This window comes from Gadus macrocephalus, chromosome 15 (genome assembly GCF_031168955.1).
Source record: "Gadus macrocephalus chromosome 15, ASM3116895v1".
Taxonomy (NCBI): Eukaryota; Metazoa; Chordata; class Actinopteri; order Gadiformes; family Gadidae; genus Gadus; species Gadus macrocephalus.
Genome location: NC_082396.1, coordinates 21,256,998 through 21,273,689, shown reverse-complemented (window position 1 = coordinate 21,273,689; position 16,692 = coordinate 21,256,998). Strand labels below are relative to the sequence as shown.

Genomic DNA, 16,692 nt, shown 5'->3' with positions numbered 1-16,692 from the left:
AGCCTTTAGCCGTGTTCTGTAAATATTCTAGAACACACGGGAGTCCTGGAGCTCTATATCAAAATATTATCATATAGCCTACATAGATATCTATATCATATAATATTATAACGGCCAAAAGATGTGTGAGCCGATATTATGAATCTCAAACGACCGCGTTGGGTTCTCCGACGTTCCTGGTTCTTCAACGTCCTCATCAATGTGAAGTAGACTGAACCACGACAAGGAGGAGAAAGGGATCGTTGCCGGGCAGCGCTTAGGCACCTCCGCCTCCGGCGGTGGTCCCTCAGCGGGTCTCAAGCTGGAGACATTCGCCGCTAACAATCCCTTTCTCCTCATGGGTTGAGCGCATGCGTAGAACTGGGAGCCGCGTTGCGTGTATGTATGCAAATCCAAATTCTCTACCTCAATCCGCACAGCTGAGAACACTTCGGCTGTGTAAGAACCAATTTAGAGGTGTTTATTAATAAGGTGGAGATCTTTTCTTACTTTGGACTTCCGAAGTCTGTAAAACACATATTAGAAGACACTTAAAAAAATATCGAAAAATAGTCACCATGAGTGTGAAGACCGATTGCGAGTAGCAGTATAAAAGTCAGTCAGTGCGATTGTGATTAGATAGGTATAGCTCTTGGAGAAAATTACGCTTGTGCCGCTGTGATAACCATTGTAGGGCTGATGCGATGCCGGTACATAAAAGAATTTTGGGCCATCGGCCCACCGGGGATGTCCCCGGTATTCCCAATGGCCAGTCCGCCCCTGGTCCTGGGGCTCTATATCTAAATAATATCATATACATAGATATCTATATCATATAACATATTGTGTGCGCCTCCAGACGATATTATGAATCACAAACGACTTTGTCGGGTTCTGCGACGTCTCTGGTTCTTCCACTTTCACATCAACCTGAAGTCGACTGAACCGCGCGCTGCCTGCTGCCGGCTGCCCGCTGCCGGGCGATGGTGCCTCGCGGCAACCGGCGGCATGTCGCAGTTCATATAGGCCTACTTCAGCGAGTCAAATCAAAGTTCCTTTCCCCCAATTTCTTCTCAACCATGGCTCAGATAACCCCCACGACAGTCTCGTTGTGGAAATACAAGACACGTCAAAGAACCGACAAGAAACACTTGCGTTACAGTGTGTGTATTCACATTGATGTGGACGTTGAAGAACCAGGAACGTCGGAGAACCCAACGCGGTCGTTTGAGATTCATAATATCGGCTCACACAGCTTTTGGCCGTGATAATATATATTATATGATATAGATATCTGTGTAGGCTATATGATAATATTTAGATATAGAGCTCCCCCAGGTGAAAAAGTAGTATACTTTAGTGTATTACAAGTATAATTCAATTATACAAAAGTTAGTACAAGTATACTTTTACTTTTTGTGCTTAATTTAAAGTATACTTAACATATACTTTTAAAAAGTGTACTTCACAATAGATGTCATTAAATTCAACTTTAACGTACTTAAAAATAAGTATACTAATTCTGCAATACTTAAAGTGGTATTGCTTTGTACTTTTAAAAAGTATACTTTATTTTAAGTTTATTTAAATTGTACCTAAGTGTACTTAGAAAAAGTATACTAAATTGCAAATACTTAGAGTGGTAATTTAGTGTACTTATAAAAAGTGTACTTTATTGTAAGTGTATTGTAATTTGTACCTAAGTGTACTTCTGGAAAGTACACTCATTTTCAAGTATTTTGTAATTCACTATTAAAATACTTTTTTATTGTGTAATTTAACTTCACTTCATTAGAATTGTATTGAAGTATACTTCCGTAAAGTTCACTTTAATTTAAGTTAATTTTAAGCTGTATTTCATTATACTTAGCAAAAGTATACTAAGTTGCAAATACTTAAAGTGGTATTTTAGTGTACTTCTGAAAAGTACACTTTGTTTCAAGTCCTTTGTAATACACTATTAAAATGCTTTTTTAAAGTGTAATTTAATTTCACTTCATTAGAAGTGTATTTAAGTGTACTTCCATAAAGTGCACTTTAATGCAAAAACATTTTAAGCTATATTTCAGTGTACTTAGAAAAAGTATACCAAGTTGCACATACTTAAAGTGGTATTTTAGTGTACTTCTGAAAAGTACACTTTGTTTCAAGTCCTTTGTAATACACTATTAAAATGCTTTATTAAAGTATACTTAAATTTCCCTTTATTAGTAGTGAATTTAAGTATACTTCCTTACAGTTCACTTTAATGCAAGTTAATTTTAAGCTGTATTTCAGTGCAAAAACTTGTAGTTGTCATTCAGTGTGATTCTGAAAAGTACACTTAGTAATACACTATTAAAATGCTTTATTTTTAGTATACTTTAATTTCACTTCATTAGAAGTTTAAGTATATTTCCATAAATTCCACTTGTAAATTGATGGAATGGGTTATTTCATACATCATCACAACCAAAGTGTTGAATTAATCCAAAAATTACAGATAAATAATACTGAAATGGCTACTTTTACTAGCTCCAACGATTTAACTATTAAAGAAAATCCAAGGCTAGAACCACAATTTGAAAATAGCAAGTTTAAAACGGCCATCCAATCAGTGTGCGGCTGCAAATCGACGTCCAATGAGAATGTAGTATTTAGGGCGCCAATTGGTGGTGTAGTCAAATACACTTGGCGCGGACGGTTAGTGTTCTATTTGAAATTGAGCAGTGAGCACCTAATATCTCCGGGTCTAACAATGACAATGTTTGGTTTGTTTTATTTCCAAGACGGCTCCGTTAGAGCAGAAAATACATCCGTCATACGTGATGTATACAGAAATAAAAAGACCTCGAGTCGGAGCAGGGCTGGATAGAGGTAATTTGGCCTACACAACGGCGACAACAAGAGGCGAAGCCTATTGCAGCCAAATTGCTTTTCGTTGGAGGTAAGTCAGTTCCAAAACGGTAGTGAAATGATTCCGAAATACTCTTTGTAACGTCAGCTAACTTTGGCTATAATCTGTTGGAATGTTACGGTAATGATGATAGCCTAATAGAAAGAGTTGCTTTTATCGAAGTATAATGCTTGAATTTAGTAATCGAAGTAAAGTTACTGGATCAACTGGCGTAGTGGGGGCCTGTGGCGTAGCAGGGGCTACGTTTGCACCTGAGAGCGTCTTTATGTCGTATTTGTATTGTAAAATGTAGGAATGTTACGGTAATGATGATAGCCTAATAGAAAGAGTTGGTTTTATAGCGGGGGCCTGTGGCGTAGCGGGACCACGTGGCGTAGCGGGGGCACGTGGCGTAGCGGGGGCACGTGGCGTAGCGGGGGCACGTGGCGTAGCGGGGGCACGTGGCGTAGCGGGGGCACGTGGCGTAGCGGGGGCACGTGGCGTACCGGGCTGCGTTTTTTTACGTTTTGCACGCTCCGATTGGGCACGCGCTCCGAACGGGCACGCCCCCAATGGGCACAAGCACTAGTCCGTGTCAATGTAATATATTGTTGATATTAAGTCTTAAATCACATGCATCCTTCCTGTTTTCACAGACAGGTGAGGGAGAAATTCCCCAACACCATGGTTAGTGAGATCCGGGCCCTGCTGCGGAGGAAATGCAATAATGAGGGCTACACCAAGGTTGCTCCTCAGTAGCTTTATTATATATGTTATATATGTCAGACGTTTTAAAGTTAGGTGTTGTTGAATGTATGTTTGTATTAATATTTAAATTAAAGTTTTGGTTTGTACAATTTAAGTGTTTTTTGTCATGGAACAAAATAGCACCCATGGAGTGTACTAAAATGGTACCAGAAAGAAGTGCATGTGAAGTATAATAGTGATGTATTGTAAGTATATTTCTGTAGTATTTATAAAGTACTTAGCAGTATAACAGTATTGTACTTAAAGTACCCTTAATATACGCTTCCACTTTAAATTATAGTATAATAACTATACTTTAAGTACATGCCTTTGATGCTTAAATTGTGATAAAAATGTACTATAAATCAATATTAAATACTTGTATTAACATAATGGCACACTTAAAAAGTACTAAATATAGTCAGAAAGTGTATTTGAATTTAATTTGAAATATTATAGAGGTATGATAATAGTTTGTTCAAAATACACTTATTCTGTAGTATAAGTAGTGATAAAATACACTTCATATACACTTCCACTCTACATTATAGTATTACAACATTATACTTAAAGTACATGCCTTTGAAGCTTAAATTGTGACACAAATGTACTATAAATACATAATAAATGCATTTTTATTTACATAATTGCACACTTTAAAAGTACTAAATATAGTCAGAAAGTGTACTTGAATTTAATTAGAAATATGACAGAGGAATGATAATAGTGTGTTAAAAATACACTTCTATGTAGTATAAGCAGTGATAAAATACACTCAATATACACTTCTGCTCCTCATTAGAGTATAATAACATTGTACTTAAAGTGCATGCCTTTGATGCTGCAATTGTGATAGAAATTACTATAAATACATTTTAATTAACAGAATGGCAGACTTAAAAAGTACTATATATAGTCAGAAAGTGTATTTGAATTTAATTTGAAATATGACAGAGGTATGATGATAGTGTGTTCAAAATAGACTTATATACTACTATCAATTGAACCATAATGCCTTTTTAAGTATATTTCAATCACACTGGTAATATAATGCTATTGTACTGCAAGTGTGTTTCAAATGCTAGAAATCATACTTTTCACTAGTGTACTTCAGTACACTTAAAGGTTGTCAAAAGTTGTGCCATTTTAGCATACTATTTACACTTGGAGTATACTGGAGTATATCTATAGTAGTACTTAAGGTATACCTTAGTACACTTTGGTATACTTGAATGCGACGAAATTAGTACAGAATACAGTTACATACTAAAAGTGGACTTAGTACATCCTTTCAAAAGTGTAGTTGAAGTATAATATTTTTTCACCTGGGCCAGGACTCCCGTGTGTTCTAGAATATTTACAGAACACGGCTAAAGGCTGTGTGCGGCTCGCCATTGCGATACATCCACTGTAAACAGAGCGCATGGTGGCTGCAAGCTGCTCAGGGCCACACCCCCACCCTCCTCCTTGACACGCCCACCGAAACAGCGCATTTGGGGGAAGCTCAATGTGCGACTGGCTCGGAGTGGCTGTAACTCTGCACCACGGCTGAATTTAGGGAACGTCTTTGAATACTGTGTTAGTTGCCCACTAATACCTATATTAAAGAATACATAAAATAGCATGTCATGGGACCTTAAAACGATCTCGGCGTCTCTCCATTCGGTTCATAATGTCAACTACAGTTTAGAGAGTTTAAACAGGGTGTCCGCGGAGGTCTTAAAAGTCTTAAAAAGTCTTAAATTCATTTTTCTAAATTTAAGGCCTTAAAAAGTCTTAAATTCGTCTAAAATGTCATATGCTGGTCTTAAATTTATAACTCGGAGGTCTTAAATTTGTCGGGGCAGGGTAATTAAATTTTTATTTTTCTCGCGGGACTTTTCGGGAAGGAGATGTACGAGGGGCTACTTTCTTGCTAGCTGCATATATAAACGGATGTCTGCGCGCTTGCTAGCTAGTCTGCAACAATGGGTAAATGCAAGTTCAACGTCAGTTGGCTGGAAGACGTCCGTTTCCGAGATTGGCTATAGCGTCCGTTGCCAACCCAGAACAGGCCAGATGCATTCCGTGCAAAAGTAGCCTACATTCAAGCTTGGCACCATGGGGATTTAGGCTGTCGTCAGCCATATGCAGAGCCAAAAACATAAAACCTCTGCCAGGAACCACACACAGACCCCAGCCATTTCTACGTTTTGCATCTCTGCCCCGGCGCCACCGCCGCAGACGGTCCGCGCTGCTAGCACTGACCTGAGGGTAGCATTTGGTGCGACACCAACACTGAAAGCGGAGGTGTTGTGGATTCTAAACACAGTGGTCAAGCACCAGTCCTACAACTCGAATGAGGGGATAGGAGATCTCTTCGGTTTGATGTTCCCTGACTCTCAAATCGCGAGCACCTTTACTGCTGGAAGGGACAAAACGGCGTATATAACTCGCTTCGGACCAGCGCCTTTCATCCGAAACGAGCGAATCTGCAGCGTCAACAAGGCTGATTTTGTTTTGATATTTGAGACGTTGAACCACGCCACTAAAAGCAAGCAACTTGACGTGCACGTCCGATATTGGGTCGGAGATCGAGTGCATTCCCGGTACTTGGGCTCGCAATTCATGGGGCCCCACATATATGGGGGTAAAAGGGATGATGATACATAATATTTTGTAGACAATATGCAGAATCTTTTCACTTACGAATTAACACGGTTGGCTATTTTTGCCAGCACGCCACCCTAGCCATATTATGGGCAACCGTGTTCCCCTTGTCTGTGATTTGAACTTTGAATTCCTCGTAGGAGTTCATAATAATACATTGCTCGCCTTGGATGAAATACAACGCTCTTGCGCGATTTATTTTGCATAAGGGTGATTCAAATGACGCGAGAAACGCCCCTTTTATGTGAACGCGCATTGAACCTAAAGCGGAAAACCTGGTTCAACTAATTTAATCTAAAGTGAGCGTCGTGGTACCATTTAACTGTGATTGCGAGTTGCGGCTCTGTCGAGCCAGGTTTTCCCAAGAAAGCCTGGGTATGTTCAACGAGGTTCGTGGTATACCCCCCAGGTCTTACTGAAGGCATTTATTTAATGGTGAAAATATTATTAATAAGTGGCGTAAATATCGACAGTGCAACCGGTGCAGCTGCCCGGGGGCCCAGACGCTGTCACCCCCTTCTCAACAACTTACAACTTGGGTGCACCATAAATACGTGCTGGTGCACCCAAATTAAAAATGTAGGCGCACCAGTGCACCCAAGGAAAAAGTTAGTCCGGAGCCCTGGAGTATCACTTTATGTTCAATAAACAGACAGAAAGTAAAATTGAATGAGTCTCATTGAGTGACACACATGCTATGCTTGGGTTGTAATACAGCGGGATCGCCCCCGCCATCGCGGGTTTAAGGTCTTAAATTTCATTCAAGGTGGTATTAAAAAGGTCTTAAAAAGTCTTAAATTTGACTTGCTGAAACCTGCAGATACCCTGTTAAATTAAATTTAGCTTTGTAAATAAATGCACATATTTGTAATGAAAAATGTTATATTCTGCTTTGCATGTACAGTTTGCCTGCCCAATCGGTTCAGTAATGTTAACTACAGTTTAGATAGTTTACATTAAAGCTAGCTTTGTAAATAAATGTACATATTTGTAATGAAAATAAATTGTTTGTTTTTTGGTTGCAATGTTGTTGATGCTGAATGAGTCTCAACTTTCAGCAGATATCTTCTCCGTTATTTCATGCTTAAAGGGGTAGTTCGGAATTTTGGACATAGGGCCTGATTCCCAAGTGAGCATTGGTATTCTATATCACTGGAGACAGTTTTCAACACATTTCATACAGTCCTTCTAGTTGCAGAGTTTGCTCGTGCTAGGCTAGCGCAAGTCAACGGGCAATGCTAGCCTGCTATTAAAAACAGTCTTACCCACTCCACAGTACACCCGAGGTAAATCAATTATAACGCCAGACTATAGATTTAAATGTCTGTGTTGATAGAATAATGTTAGAAATAGAACTAACCTTGCATCGCATGAATAATCGAGGGACTACTTTCTCAGCAGAAGCGGAATTTGACTGCGCTGGTTAGGTTTGTAACCGAATCACCACAGAAGAACGTAAACAGAGAAGCGTGGGACAGAAGCGCAATTGAACGACTAGGCAACATGATGGTTCAGTGTGCTTTTAGAAATTGTAGAAATAAACGGTACAGATGGGCACCACAAAGTTTCCACCAATTTCCAGTGCGAGATCCAGAAAGGACTCAACTGTGGCTTGTTGCTGCTGGCTTGGACATCAAAACACCGGCTCGTACATGTACGGTTCGTTGGATACAACAAATTCCTCATAATCGTCTTCAAAAGCAGATGCATCGCAAACTCCTCCAAACGTGGGCATATCTTGTTAATTGAATACGCTTATAGAATTCCTTCGTTCACTGTACTCTGCGTTTGTAGCAATGACAGCGGCAGGTAACCTAGGTATCAGTCCGCCGCTGCCGTAGCCTACGTACAGGAATATAAACACTGCTGCTGAGACCCCGCAATTCCCTCAAAATGCAATGCAATGCAAGGTTGGTTTTATTTCTAACATTATTCTATAAACAGACATTTAGATTTATAGTCTGGCGTTATAATTGATTTACCTCGGGTGTACTGTGGAGCGGGTAAGACTGTTTTTAATAGCAGGCTAGCATTGCCCGTTGACTTGCGCTAGCCTAGCACGAGCAAACTCTGCAACTAGAAGGACTGTATGAAATGTGTTGAAAACTGTCTCCAGTGATATAGAATACCAATGCTCACTTGGGAATCAGGCCCTATGTCCAAAATTCCGAACTACCCCTTTAATAAAGCAGCGATTTTCTTCTTGAAACTCTTGGCTCCTGAAGTCCTTGTGTAACTCAGAATTTGCCAGTGTACATGTGAAATGTAAAATAGATAAAAAAAATACACTGTTGCTATCACGAATGAGCAGATGAATAAAATGTGATTTAATTACAATTGATCAATTAATTTCTCAAACAGAGCCAGGTACCGTTCCTTACTGATGCTGCCCTTTCCCTCTCCTCCTCTCTCGCCACTGCCTCTCTCTCTCTCTCTCTCTCTCTCTCTCTCTCTCTCTCTCTCTCTCTCTCTCTCTCTCTCTCTCTCTCTCTCTCTCTCTCTCTCTCTGCTCTTCTCTTTCTCCCTGCTCCTTCAAAAGCTCCAGCAAATTGTCTCTGGGTCTTTTTCTGCTGGTGCTGCTGCCACTGACCTCTTCAGCAGAAGAGGTAGAAGCCGGTGAGCTAACTACCCCACCTGTAGTGGCAGACGTGTTTGCTGCAACAACCAGGGGCGACTGATGGAGTGCTGCCCCTGGCACCATACCACTGCCAGATGCCAGCAGTAGCTGTACCGGCCTCTACCCCTCTGCCTGTGGGGGGGTCCCTAAGCTCCTGAAAACAGGATAGGGATAATTTAACACACTTAATTACAGTTACTCTATTTAAAGGGCCACTGAAATGGTATTGTGTGTAGGTTAATTTCATATGAAGGAATCCCTGGAAAGCTCTATCAGTATATAATACAAAGCAGATAAACAGGCAATGTATACTTACTTTGTAGTTGCCCTTTAAATTGTTCCATTTCTTTTGGGCCTGTTTGGTGGTAATAACCAGGCCAGAAGTGGAGATAAAGTCCCTAGAAAAGCACATTCACATGCCACTTTAATAACATATAACATATTATTCATACTAATCAATCAATAAATACTCACTCCCATCCCGCAACTGATGAGTTGCGGCGGCCAGTGAATAGCGCCTCATTTGCCGCCTGCCACTCGATGAGGGCCCTTGCTTCTTCATTTGTCCCTTGATAAAATATAACGTGTATATAAGCCTATATTAATTTAGTGCATAATAAAGGCTATTATATCAAGTTTAACAATGACAAATGTCCTGTAGAGTAATGGCTATCTACCTGAGGTTTTTAAAATAGGTGCATGAACTGAGGACTGATTGCTGAATCTGGCGGGGCAAGCTAGCTGTTCCGCTCAAAAAAAATTAAAACCTCCGAGAAAATGTGGAGTAGGATTTGACAGGTTGGAGAATTCTATTGCCTAATAAAAACGTTACAAATAATTGCTTACAGTTGTGGGTCTTCTCAATGTTGTCAGCCATCGTTATGCTGCGAAATGCACCCTGGGATATTTAACGGTCCCAAGTCCACACAAGTCACCATCGATGCAGTCTGGATATTTCGGCCAGATGCGTACTTTGAATTGGAACGGTACTTGGGCTACCACTGATAACATTTCACAAGAACGCAAGCACACAAGTACAGAAAAGAACGCAAATTGAGAAAGGCCCAGAGAGAGAGGGAGGGAGAGAGGGTCAGGGGGCAGTGGTCGAGTTGTAAAAAAATGCCTGGGGGGATGGTGGATTTTAACTTTTAGGGACAGATCATTTGTGCTGATAACAGCGCATATGGTGGGAGACCAACGGTGTGATAATTATTATTATTTTACTATTATTATTATTATTAGTAGTAGGCCTAGTAGTATTATATAATTATATATTTTTTGGGATAAAATAAAAAAAAGAAAGAAAAAGATAAAATCGTTATTTTATCCCCAAAAACGCAGCTGATCGGACACATCACACGATTTGCAGGCATGCATCACTTTTAAGGATTGAACTGATTCTTATTCTTTTTTTTCAAAAATGCATTCGGCAGAGAAGGGAGACTAGCGTTGCTCACGGGTTGGAATGAAAGGGAGAAAAGGGAACAGAGTTGCCTGTGGAAGCGATATCTGAGATGCAGAGACAGCTTCACTCTACCAGTGTCTGTCTCGTACGTGTGGAAGGAGAGCCCGTGAAGGCACTATTGCGCAAGTACGCAGACGCGCAGCAAGCATGCCTGCGTGCTTGCGCAATACTCTCCGTGCACAATATGGCGACCGTTTACATCTAATTTGAGTGTGTAGGCCAGTACTTCCGGTCCAAACTTCCGGTGATCTGACAACTACAGCGAAACAGAGCGAGAGCAAGCTTGTTTGTTTACCAAAGAGTTAGTTTACCAAAGAGATATTTTTTTTCAGTTACACAATGAGTTTTAGGATTCGAGTCAGGCGACTTGCCTTTCAAAGGGTGAGAGCCTCAGGACTTCATTGTTGTGTGCCATTGTGTACCGTTTCATCACGGTACAACAAGAAAGTTAGCTTTTATTCATTCCCCGTTGACGCTGCGGTACGGGCTGAGTGGAAGCGGAGAATCCGGAGGGATGAGTTCAACCCGACCAAAAACACTCGGGTCTGTAGTCTGCATTTTAAACAGACTGATGTTGCTGTGACCCATTCCACGTTTACTTTACGTGGAATGGGTACAAACTACCTGCGCTCCAGATGGCTCCAGATCATGACTACTGTGTTGTCCCTCAAACGGGAGCGAGGGCGAGTCATTTGGCCGAATAGAACGAAGCTCTATGTCGCCAGATTAGGGAGCTTCAACAGCAGTTGGAACTTCTCAATCTTCGCCAGCGTTTTGGGATAGACAGAGCGTCTTTCTGCAATCTGCATCAGATGAGGAAGTGCGCTTTTACAACTGGTTTGCCTCTTACAGATGTTTCATGGCATTTTGGAGATAAATTGAACCTGCTGTGACCGACAAGATGATTCGCATAACCAGCGCCAAGATCGCCTCTGCCAGCATCAGAACAACGGTAGGTAATAAATGTGGTAACATGACGTGCATGCTAAGAGTCGTAGGTTTATGCAGACCCGTCGCCAGACCTGAGTCTTAAGGGGGGCATATGAAATGCATAGGGGGGCACAATTATTATTAGGTATTACGTATATTTTGAATGTTCCTATCCTCTATTCGCGCAGCACATAATCCTCACGTTAAACATAACCAAGAGCAATATGACCCGGTAGCCTATAGCCTACAACATCACATCATTCCTCATAATTTAAAGCAATACATTACATAGAAGCAATGCTATGAATATATATCCATAAAGCACTGGACTATACAACATATTTTGTGTATAAGCAGTTAACAGGGATATGCATTGCCAATAGTGCCAAAGTGACAACAGTTTCTTAACAAGGTACGCAATGAAAAGAAAACTGTGCAGCGTAATGGCACGAAGCAGCCCCGTAGCCTCGATGCGAACCTCGGCTCCAAGGCTTTGTGTGTTTTCTACCTCGGCCAGTAATGTGGATATGTCGTGAAAACTCTTCACCACAACTTTTACCGTTGCCAAGTGGCCAGTCCATCTCTGGTCCAAGAGACGTTTCAGGGTCTCGCCTTTGTACAGAACAGCCAAGGTTGGCTTCCTGATGAAGTTGTACAGCATGTTGCATAGTCCTCGACAGCTGCTTCACTGGACATGGCATGAATCACAACCAGATGAAGTTGGTGATTAAAGCAATGAATATATGGTATGTTACGATCCAGCATGTTTTGGAGCAATTTCTGCATACCCCCATGCCTGCCAGACATGAGTGATGCGCCATCATAAACCTGACTCAGGATTTTGTCTGCTGAGTCCGGCGCTGGTGAGCTCATCAATGATGACACCTGTCAGAGCCTTTCTCAGATGTTGCCATTACCAAGAGGCGTTCACACACACCATAGTTTTCGTCAACAAAACGCACAACTACAGATATATTTTCTTGGCCCAAAGGATCCCGTGTGCCATCCACTTGAATTGAATACCAGCTATCGCCGACTTGTCGCACTATCTCCTCTGTCACATGTTTGCTCATCATTTCAATAATCTCGTTTTGTATCTGTGTGGCTGGTATAGCGTGCATTATGTGGGATTGTTTTTGTTTTCCTTGTCAGTTCTGGATCTTTGCGCATTGTGTACTCGAAGAGAGACAAGAACAGCCCCATGGAACTATTTTCATCTAGCACACTGGCAAAACCAGCATTATCTCCACGTAACGGCAATTGATTCACCACTAAATACTCCAGCATATCAATTGGGGCTGACATGTAATATCTGTTGAGCGCCAGTTGCTCTGAATTTAAGAGAGTTTAAATCTCTTTCCCTGTCTCTCTACATATTTCTGAATCTCTCCACATTGCTTCACAGGTTAAATGTTTCTTTGAAGCTGCATGCCTATTTAAGCCCTTGCCTGTTTCAATTGCATGTTTCCAATCATAAATCCCTTAATGGAGAAGGTTGCATCCGATGATACAGATTTGAATTTCCTGCAGGCATAACAAAATGCGGCGTCCTTTTCCACCGAGTACTCAAGCCAGTCCCTGTTTAAATACCAGCTAGAGGAAAATGATCGTTTTATTGAACCAAACATTTTGAGTTGGGTTTGTCCGTGCCGAGGTCACTCACACGCACTGATCCGACAGGCAGTTGTGGCCCAAATACGGCCCCAGTCGCAGTTGCACTTGACCGGCTGCTGGTAGCCTCCGCACGTGGCCGCTGCAGGTCCTGCCAGGCCCAGGATCGGGCTCCATGACGGAGCTACTAGCAACGGGCTCAGGCTCAGATTGTCGTCCAGGGTCTACTCCAACGACAACATCAGGAGACGTCGGTGTTGTATCCGATTTGGCAGAGGAGACTGTTGGTGGGCTTTTCAACCACTTACAAATATCCATGATGATGAACTAGAAATGAAAGTAAGCTAGCGGAAACTCATCCAGCTTCATTTTTCAAATATGTGCGGTAACTGTTAGCGGCTACATTGACTTAGTTACATAGGCCTGCGTAGCCTAGATCACCAGATTTAATAGTCTGCCAAAGACGTTGACGTCGCTTAGCAACTGAAGACGCTGGGGTTGACAAGTTACCGGACTACTTGCGGAGTTATACCAAAGACGCCATCAGAGGCAAATCCTTTGTTTACCTGTACTGTGTCTGAAATCGCGCATTTCTATACTTACGCTTACTTTTTTGAGTGCACTTTGAGCAAAAACGGAGCGTGTGCCAAAACGCAGTGCCCTGGAAGTAACTCGGTGGCGCACTCAAAACTACCTAAAACTTGAGTGTGGACCGATGGACACTTTCCACTCTCAACGGCCGCCATCTTGTCTACGTAGCGAAGGGGGCAGAAATTTCAAATCGGAAAATGGAGGTATGTATTGTAACATATGAGACCGACGTGCTCTACAAATGTAAATATAATGACACTTATTTGGTTTGTTTTTCAGTACAACTACAATGTTTTGGGCTGTATCCGACCATTGTTTTTATGTTGTTAATTCTGTGATCAGTTGGTATCAAGAACGATAGCGTGAATACTGCTAGATCTCTCATACAGGCGACTAATGGAAATGATCAAGCAGAAAAAAAAAAATACAGCAGAAGAAGAACCGTCAAACTGCAAACTCATTTCCGGTAGGTGCGGGAAGGCTGTTTTGACAGTGTACTGTAGAAATGAGAGCACTGCGCCTATAAGTAAGTGCACTGTAGGGATAATGAACTGCACTCAATGTAAGTGCACTTACGTAAGTGCACGATTTCAGAAACAGCACTTGACTGGCAACGGTGAATTATGAAATATAATTCACTGCCGGAAGTTGTGAAGCGCCCATGCAAATAAGAAGGAAAATGAGAAGATGTCCATATTGTCCATGATTTTCCATGATGTACCTGTCAGTGGGTTTTCCTCTTAGGGAGCTTGCAGAGAGGTTAAACTTTCATCGCACTACTGCAGGTCAGATAATCTCTACATGGACCCATTTCCTTTACTGCCTGCTGGAAAGCAAGCACCTTTGGGTTCATCCAGAGATAGTGAGAGCTCACCTGCCACCTGAGTTTGCAGCTTTTTCTGACACATACGTGGTCCTTGATTGTACTGAGATTTTTTCTGTCAGATGCCATCCTCTCTGCTCCTTCAGAGTGAGGTTTTCTCGTTCTACAAATCACACACCACATTCAAGGCCATGGTTGGCATGGCACCCCACGGTGCTGTCACCTTCGTGTCTGGACTGTATGCAGGCTCCAAGATTGATCGCGAGATCTTCAAGCTGTCAGGGATTGTGAAGCTGTTGAAGCCAGGTATGGCGATCATGGTGGACAACGGATTTGTTGTGGACAACCTTGTTCCTTGTAAGGTTTACCGGCCTGCCTTCCTCAGCAACAAACAACAAATGAGTTAAGAGGATGTCAGGCAGACACAGGTGATTGCACGTCTGAGACTGCCTATGGAGAGGTGTATAAGGAGGTTGAAGGAGAACAAACTGTTCGACAAGGTCGTACAACTGTCTATATGCGGGAACATAGATTAATTGTTAAGCGTGGCCTGCTTCCTGGTCAATTACCAGAATGGGCCGTTGGTGAATGGGCAAGGACTACTAAGAAATGAATTAAAGATCTTGCTTCTTAAACCAACATTCTTTTTGTCATTGTCCTCATTACATTAGCTTTGGGTTTTTACTGACTTGAAATGAAAATGCACCAGCAATAACACCAGAATATGTAGAATTTAATAAGGAAAGAAACACAGTGAAATGCCAAAGTGGCAGTGATATTAAAATAAGGTGACAAATAGAATATAAATAAAATAACAATTAATTATGCATATTTGTCGGTCCACTCTGTCTTAAATTCACGATTTTCGGAATCCACCTTTCTTTTTTTTTCAAGTTTGGAGCACACCATGATGATTGCTAGCTAAAGAAACACTGTTCGCAAATCTGACCGCGTTGTTGTAGCCAATGATGACCTGTGTGGCGCGTAGCCACAAGGGCCAATGTGGGCCAGTGCCACTATGATTGACAGCTGGCCCACCCTATCAGAAGTTCCCGGCATTAACTTGAAATTCAAGGAACGAAAAAATAGCCCATATTATGATGTCTGACAAAATTGTTTAGGATAAATAAGTATCATTATGTTACAAATATTTACAGAAATGCTATTTATTTTAATGTTTAATATTCTGCGCTAAACTTTTATTGGGTAAAGCTATGTAGGAGGCCGCAGTGTGCATCGGTTCTATAAAATAATCTAATCTAGAACACTCCAGCAGCTCCGGCGGGTGTCCGGGAGCTCTATATCTAAATAATATAATATAATATAATATATAGATATCTATATAATCCGGCGGGTGCTCAGCTCTGGGTCCCGGCAGGAGTGCCGGCCCCCGGAGCTGAGCACCCGCCGGACAATCTCCGGCGGTAGTCGGAGAGCGCCCCGGAGCTGAGCACCAGCGGGTGTCCGGGAGTCCGCACCGGCAATAATCCCTTTCTCCTCCATGTAGATTTGGGATTCAGGGAGTCAAAGCTAAAGTTCCTTTCCACCAGTTCCTTCTCAACCCTGCATGCTTGCGTGTCTTAAATCCCCCCCGGGGAATGTGACCCGAACGGGCCGACAGACTGCGGAGGAAAAAAGCACTCGCAGACCTTGCTTGCGCTCGCGGCCAAGATGTCATACTGATGTTATTATACAACCGCTGATAGGAAATTTTGATTGGGCACGAGGTAGATACGTGATTGGAAACACATCGCGAAATCACAATAATAATAATAATATTGATTTTCGTTTTGGTCCGAATTTCATTGCGTTTGGGTCCGGATCCGGACCGGAGTCCGCCAATTGACTACCCCTTGTATAGACCCTCCCTAAGAAAAGCAGGCAGAGTCACAGGGTGGTGGACAGTATCGTGTGAATGTTGAGAGTGAGCTCTCACCAAGTCTGGCCAGCATGCTGAGTTCAGTTGAGTCTGTGTCCTCGCTGGAGATCTTCAGCTGGACACCCCTGGCCTTCAGTCCCTGTAGCCTGGTCAGCAGAGCCCTGCCCTGTGGAAACACAGCACAACGGAGCCTCACTCTCTCTGTTCTCACGGCCCGGGGGCAGCACTAGACGGAGGTGCTCTGAAGGTAACATTGTCAATGTGGATTGTTGCATATGTATTATCTGGTGTTCTAACACACACACACACACCCACACACACATACACACACAGACACACAAGTAGTTGGAAGGTTATTTTACAAGTCCTGCACTCTTTACAGGTATCAACCACACACATTGGGCCCTATTTTGCGCCAGCACACGCCTCCTCCTTCCGCCGAACCGCCCCTTGGGGCACATGATCAATCCCTAATTTACCGGCGAGTGGCGGTGGTGGGAAAAGAACGCTCTGCGCCAGTTGTAAA

The 16,692-nt window shown here is 42.3% G+C and overlaps 1 protein-coding gene across 1 annotated transcript in view; it reads right to left on the bottom strand.

The window, feature by feature from the left end:
- Positions 1-16,692, bottom strand: part of pld5 (phospholipase D family, member 5) — a 209,951-nt gene that overhangs the window by 68,851 nt on the left and 124,408 nt on the right. Inside the window, exon 4 of the mRNA XM_060074005.1 lies at positions 16,224-16,332. Within this exon, the coding sequence (XP_059929988.1) occupies positions 16,224-16,332 (109 nt within the window). The remainder of the gene's footprint in view (positions 1-16,223; positions 16,333-16,692) is intronic.